Source organism: Sinocyclocheilus anshuiensis, unplaced genomic scaffold (genome assembly GCF_001515605.1).
Source record: "Sinocyclocheilus anshuiensis isolate Anshui unplaced genomic scaffold, SAMN03320099.WGS_v1.1 scaffold1463, whole genome shotgun sequence".
In the NCBI taxonomy this organism is placed as follows: domain Eukaryota; kingdom Metazoa; phylum Chordata; class Actinopteri; order Cypriniformes; family Cyprinidae; genus Sinocyclocheilus; species Sinocyclocheilus anshuiensis.
Window position 1 is genome coordinate 194,321 of NW_015536784.1, and position 7,509 is coordinate 201,829.

The 7,509-nt window shown below is 37.7% G+C and overlaps 1 protein-coding gene across 1 annotated transcript in view; it reads left to right on the forward strand.

The window, feature by feature from the left end:
• Positions 1-7,509, forward strand: part of LOC107655506 (BSD domain-containing protein 1-like) — a 12,218-nt gene that overhangs the window by 2,505 nt on the left and 2,204 nt on the right. Inside the window, exons 2-9 of the mRNA XM_016442994.1 lie at positions 1,066-1,182; positions 1,352-1,519; positions 1,627-1,681; positions 1,766-1,881; positions 1,981-2,049; positions 3,518-3,605; positions 3,763-4,182; positions 6,458-6,561. Of these exons, the coding sequence (XP_016298480.1) occupies positions 1,066-1,182; positions 1,352-1,519; positions 1,627-1,681; positions 1,766-1,881; positions 1,981-2,049; positions 3,518-3,605; positions 3,763-4,182; positions 6,458-6,561 (1,137 nt within the window). The remainder of the gene's footprint in view (positions 1-1,065; positions 1,183-1,351; positions 1,520-1,626; positions 1,682-1,765; positions 1,882-1,980; positions 2,050-3,517; positions 3,606-3,762; positions 4,183-6,457; positions 6,562-7,509) is intronic.

A 7,509-nucleotide genomic window follows, 5' to 3' on the forward strand; every position in this document is an offset into this window, starting at 1 on the left:
CTACATTTTCGTGTCAATCCATGTTCATATTTACTGCAAAAAATGCACGGTTTAATTCAGCGCTTGCAGCGCAACAAAAATAGTCTGGGTGCGGAAACGATCTCTGCTCTGCTGCAGACGCACCGCTCCTGAACACACTGCCGGACCGCAACTGTGTGCAGTGTGCACGCGTTATTAATCTGTTAACATGAGCACGGAAAAAATACGCACCACATTCGCACTGCAAGCGGAGTAATGTGAACCTGGCATTATGTGTGTGCGCTGAGAGTGTGCATGAGCGCACGATCTCCAGGAGAGCGCGCGAGCGCTGAATGGTTAAACACTGGCAAGAATTAAAAAGTAATGCAATTTATAAACTTTAGTGACGATGTGACACTGCCTCGATTGTGCAAGTGACAAATCATGTGTCAACTGTGCAGCTCGCTTATAGACAGACGCGATGTGGTGATTTGAAGACATTTGCGTATTTTGCGGGAGAGCGCGCGCGGTGATTCACTCGCGCTGTTTGTGAAATTACAAAATTTTTTCAAAGTACTTTATAAGTTATTTAATGAAGAAATATGAAGATGAGTACCTCACCTTCAGTATTATAATGATTAACATCCCAACGTAATTATCGGCCAATAGTGATCGGTAGCTGATCAATCGGAGCACCCCTATAATGTGTCCATTACCTCGCATCATGTTTGGTTTCAGTCCTGCCTAAATTTGTATTAAAATTAATTTATCTAAATATTTAACATTTATTTTTATGATTATAATTATAATTTTTTTTAAATAAAATGAATATTCGTTTTCATAAAATGAACATTTAATATTAATTTACGGAATTTTTGTTGAGACCTACAGTAATGTGTCCATTACCCTGCATCACATTTGGTTTAAACTCTGTCTGTATTTTTATCAAAATGAATTTCTGTGAATATTTATATGAATATTTCATGTTTATTTGAATGAATATATTTTAAATAATATTAGTATTCACAAAATTAATATTTATGAATATTAATATAAATCACACATGAATATGAATATTAATTGTAAAATGATCTGTTGTCTCAACAGTCAGCTGAGGCGTATGAGTTTATCAAACGGGACCTGACAGAATTCTCCAGCGTGGTCCAACATGACACAGCATGCTCCGTTGTTGCGACAGCGAATGCCATTAAGACCAAACTGGCAGTAAGGAAACAACTTTACAACACACCAAAACAACACTTACCTTCTTACCTTGTTTAGTCAGTGTTTAGTCTTCAGCGCAAAAGCTAGACATAATATCTCTTTAGTTTACTTTATGTAGATGCAAACCCTAGCCACAAATGATAGTTTATAAGCTATTTTGTTTATTTAGGTTGAAAGTTCATCAGAGGCCACGGAAAAGGTGAAGAAGGGCATTTCGAATATTTTGGGTGTGATCACAGACACTTTGGTTCCTGCTCCAGACATGACCATTGACTGTGATGTCATCACGCTGGTAGCCACTCCGGCAGGCACAACAGAGGTGTATGACAGCAGCAAGGTCAGCCACATCCACATAGGTTAAAGAAATAATATATAAATAAATAATAGGTTAAAATAAATACTCATATATACAAACATATATATATTTATTGTATTTCCTGTCAGGCTCGATTCTACAGTCTTCAAGCAGACCCTGCTACATACTGCAATGAGCCTGATGGTATGCAAATCCTTCATGTTTTCTCAAAATTGGATGTGGGATTTTGAGTTTTAATGTGCATTCCATGTATTTCTCTCTTTTCAGGCCCTCCACAGCAGTTTGATGCCTGGTTATCCAGTTTCAAATTGGAAGAGAGGAAAGCTGAGATCTCTGAACTGCTGGTCAACAGTCCCGCCATAAGAGCTCTTTATACTAAAATGGTATGATGCAACCGTTAATTTACATCCTTACCGACCATGATTCATCTGTGTATGTAATTCCACAAAATAAAATAAATAATTTGCTTGTGTTCATGTCAGGTGCCAGCAGCAGTGGCTCATTCAGAGTTCTGGCAGCGGTACTTCTATAAAGTGTTCCAGCTGGAGCAGGTACAGCAGATCTTTGTCTAATACTGCCCCTTGAGCTGAAATCAGGCTTATGAGCTTATCTGAACACACACAGCTCAGATGCTCAAACAACATAATGATGTCAGTATGAGTCACAGGAAACTTACCAGCACAGCACAGCACTTCACTTTCTTTTGTTGAGGTTTCATTCTAGGTGTGGTATCAAGTACACATTCAGTTAGTTCAAGATTAACATGGTAGCTCCATCTGCTGGTCATGTATTTATATGCAGTCTTTAGGTGTAGGGCAGTGGTTCTGAACCTGTTTAAAGGAATAGTTCACAGAAAAATATATGAAAATATACTCACCCTCAGGCCAGCCAAGATGTAGATGAGTTTGTTTCTTCAATAATCCATAAACACCACTCCAGCCCATCAATTAAAGTCTTGTGAAGTGAAAAGCTGCATGTTTGTAAGAAGTAAGAAAATTACTAAAACGCTTTTAACTTCTAAACATAATTCATAATATTGCTTTCTTCAGTGAAAACATTGTCTTGTCTGAATCGGGAGAGAAATATGCACAGATCAAGCACCGTTTACAAGCCAAAACAATGCACAAAAAATAATCTGTTCTGATGAAGAAACAAACACATCTACATCTAGGATGGCCTGAGGGGTAAGCACATTTTCATTTTTTGGGTGAACTATTTATTTTATTGTTCAACACAGTAATCAAAAGCCCCCTATATAGGCCCTATTTATAATTTTGTGATTCCAGATGTTTTAAGAATTGTATGTTCTTCAATAAAGACAACAGTTGTTGTGTTGATTGCAGTTTACATTTTTTTTAAAGATTTTTGTTAGATTATTTTAATACATCATTTAATTACAAATAAATAAAGTTAATTCATTACAAATAATTTTATGTTACCCTAAAGACCACTGATTGGTCTGAAAATGCATCTATTCATCCAATGCATTGATTATAGGATTTAATAATGTATTATAATTTCTTTATTAATACCTAGTGTGTTACACATTTATTTCTCAGACAAAATACAACTCTTCACCATTTTCAGTTGTAAAAATCCACCACCAAATCTAGATCCAGAATTCCAGCACAGAAGCACTCAATGCGTTTTTGAAAATAATTATGAATCAAACCAAAGTAATGAAATCAAATGAAGGAACATTTTCTGTTTGTGACTTTGGAGTGATATTGTGTACAATGTACAGTGTTTGCTTGCTATGATAGTTCACTCAGAAATGAAAATTCTGTCATCATTTACACACCCTTATGTCGTTCTGTGTCTTTCTGTAAATCACAAAACTGGTCAGTAAAACAGTTCTGGGTCTATATGTTCTAGTAGGAGGATACCAATGAATATGTTTTGTGTTTTAATGAGTCTATGTAGTGGCATTTTAAGGGATTGTGCAGCTCCTTCTAATGTGACTATATTTATATACAGCCTCTTGTTTATCTCATTTATTTAAATTGTGTGTGCTTGTAGGAGGAGGCCAGGAGGGTAGCGCTAAAGCAGAGAGCAGAGCAGACGGATCATTCTGAGAGTCTTGGTTGGGAGGAAGAGGACGAAGAAGGTTTGACTGAAGTTTGCATCATTTAGTGCTATTTATTTGGATTTTTAAGTGTCAAGTATACTAACTAGTTTTACCTTGCTGTTTATTTGCCTTAATAGGCAGCTCACTGGGTTGCCTTCGTGTTCCTTCATCACCATATTTTTTCTCTCTCTCTTAGGTGAGTTTCTCGGGGCCACGTCTTCATCACGCTTAGATTTCACGCCACCTGTCGAAGAGGCATGTGTCCCTTCGGTAACGATAGAGGCCACACCTGAAAGCTCCTCACCCTCTCAAGTGGTGGTTTCCACCAGCAATGTAGCATCTGACATCACTCCCTCTGTAAGCAGCGACAGCGTCAGCTTCCCCACCCTGATCGGGAATCAAGCGGACTCCGTTACCATCAGAGTTACGCAGCCATCGCCCGCTGCAGACGAGGTCTCTCAGAAACTATCAGAGGCCAGTCTACAGGAGACATTCCCGGAGGAGCGACCCTCACAGCGCGAAGAGACCGCCAGAGAGGACGTAGCTCAAGACCTCCGAGTGTTTGAGCTCAACTCAGACAGCGGCAAATCTACACCCTCCAATAATGGCAAGAAAGGTGAGAGGAAACAGGAGAAGGGTTAAGGATGGGAATTATTAAAGTGCCCCTATTATGCCTTTTCGAATATTACCTTTCATGCAGTGTGTCATGTAACTGTATGTGAACATAAACTATCTGCAAAGTCGTGAAGCCGTAAATAAAGTTATTGTCTATCAAAAAAAAAACTTCATCAGAACAGATTTGGAGAAATTTAGCATTTCATCACTTGCTCACCAGGGGATCCTCTGCAGTGAATGGGTGCCGTCAGAATGAGAGTCCAAACAGCTGATAAGAACATCACAATAATCCATAAGTAATCCACACCACTCCAGCCCATCAATTAAAGTCTTGTGAAGTGAAAAGCTGCATGTTTGTAAGAAACAAATCCATTACTAAAACGCTTTTAACTTCTAAACATAATTCATAATATTGCTTTCTTCAGTGAAAACATTGTCTTGTCTGAATCGGGAGAGAAATATGCACAGATCAAGCACCGTTTACAAGCCAAAACAATGCACAAAAAATAATCTGTTCTGATGAAGAAACAAACACATCTACATCTAGGATGGCCTGAGGGGTAAGCACATTTTCATTTTTTGGGTGAACTATTTATTTTATTGTTCAACACAGTAATCAAAAGCCCCCTATATAGGCCCTATTTATAATTTTGTGATTCCAGATGTTTTAAGAATTGTATGTTCTTCAATAAAGACAACAGTTGTTGTGTTGATTGCAGTTTACATTTTTTTTAAAGATTTTTGTTAGATTATTTTAATACATCATTTAATTACAAATAAATAAAGTTAATTCATTACAAATAATTTTATGTTACCCTAAAGACCACTGATTGGTCTGAAAATGCATCTATTCATCCAATGCATTGATTATAGGATTTAATAATGTATTATAATTTCTTTATTAATACCTAGTGTGTTACACATTTATTTCTCAGACAAAATACAACTCTTCACCATTTTCAGTTGTAAAAATCCACCACCAAATCTAGATCCAGAATTCCAGCACAGAAGCACTCAATGCGTTTTTGAAAATAATTATGAATCAAACCAAAGTAATCAAATCAAATGAAGGAACATTTTCTGTTTGTGACTTTGGAGTGATATTGTGTACAATGTACAGTGTTTGCTTGCTATGATAGTTCACTCAGAAATGAAAATTCTGTCATCATTTACACACCCTTATGTCGTTCTGTGTCTTTCTGTAAATCACAAAACTGGTCAGTAAAACAGTTCTGGGTCTATATGTTCTAGTAGGAGGATACCAATGAATATGTTTTGTGTTTTAATGAGTCTATGTAGTGGCATTTTAAGGGATTGTGCAGCTCCTTCTAATGTGACTATATTTATATACAGCCTCTTGTTTATCTCATTTATTTAAATTGTGTGTGCTTGTAGGAGGAGGCCAGGAGGGTAGCGCTAAAGCAGAGAGCAGAGCAGACGGATCATTCTGAGAGTCTTGGTTGGGAGGAAGAGGACGAAGAAGGTTTGACTGAAGTTTGCATCATTTAGTGCTATTTATTTGGATTTTTAAGTGTCAAGTATACTAACTAGTTTTACCTTGCTGTTTATTTGCCTTAATAGGCAGCTCACTGGGTTGCCTTCGTGTTCCTTCATCACCATATTTTTTCTCTCTCTCTTAGGTGAGTTTCTCGGGGCCACGTCTTCATCACGCTTAGATTTCACGCCACCTGTCGAAGAGGCATGTGTCCCTTCGGTAACGATAGAGGCCACACCTGAAAGCTCCTCACCCTCTCAAGTGGTGGTTTCCACCAGCAATGTAGCATCTGACATCACTCCCTCTGTAAGCAGCGACAGCGTCAGCTTCCCCACCCTGATCGGGAATCAAGCGGACTCCGTTACCATCAGAGTTACGCAGCCATCGCCCGCTGCAGACGAGGTCTCTCAGAAACTATCAGAGGCCAGTCTACAGGAGACATTCCCGGAGGAGCGACCCTCACAGCGCGAAGAGACCGCCAGAGAGGACGTAGCTCAAGACCTCCGAGTGTTTGAGCTCAACTCAGACAGCGGCAAATCTACACCCTCCAATAATGGCAAGAAAGGTGAGAGGAAACAGGAGAAGGGTTAAGGATGGGAATTATTAAAGTGCCCCTATTATGCCTTTTCGAATATTACCTTTCATGCAGTGTGTCATGTAACTGTATGTGAACATAAACTAACTATCTACTTTAATCTTTTGAACAGTAGTGTATAATTTGATATGAATGAAGTATCAAATGCTGATGTTATATCTGCACTTTGTGTTTGTGCAAATGTAGGTTCGAGTACAGATGTAAGTGAAGACTGGGAGAAGGATTTTGATCTGGATATGACAGAAGAGGAGGTTCAGATGGCTTTGTCTAAAATAGACACAACAGAAGAGGTTTGTTCTGCACGACAGATAAAGAAGTAGAAATGGCAAAGAATTATGAAACGAGTTCAATTCAGTGATACGCAGCTCTGCTGAAGACAGCGGTGTTGATATTTATCTCAAGTTGGATCAGTGTTCAATAAGGGTCAATGTTGCAAAATTCATCAATTATGAAGAAACTAGAAGCAGTTCTACAGAAGACAATAGTGTCATTAATCAGCTCGATTCAGTTCAAGTTTGGTTCGCAGTAAATGCTGCAAGCGTTGTGAGTTTAAGCTGCTTATAACTTAATAACAATATTGTTATTAATATTATATTCTATCGTTTTAGATTTTTGAAAATATATTTTTTATTTGATATTGATACTGTGTTATTACAATAGTAATATTTCTTATTTTAATATTTTTATTTAGTAATAAAAATAATCATTATAATTAGTCATATCAAAGTAAGCACAACATTTGTCAAAATTGTGCCAAATTGTGCAGCCCTAAAAAAAAAAGACATTTTAAATCACAACTGCAATTTTAAACAGAAAAATCGCAATTAGATTTTTTGCCCAAATCATGCAGCCATAGATGTTACTTAAAGGGGTCATATGATGCTGCTAAAAAGAACATTATTCGTGAAGCCGTAAATAAAGTTATTGTCTATCAAAAAAAAAAAGTCGTCAGGAATTAAAATCTTATTCTGTTAACGGCTCTACGTCACGAAGTAACACATTTGCATAATGTCTGCCCACGTTCTACGTCGCCAACTTGCACGCCCACAAACAGTAAAATTTCCTTGTGGTTAACATCATGTCGAAAAGACACTGTATCCTACGCTGTGAGAGTAAATTTGTTTTATCACATCTTATAATTACCACAAACTTGTTAACACTTGACACACTTACCACTGAGAAACTTCCTGCTCCAGTCGTGCTTGCGAATCAGTCTCTTGTCGATCAGCCACTTCACC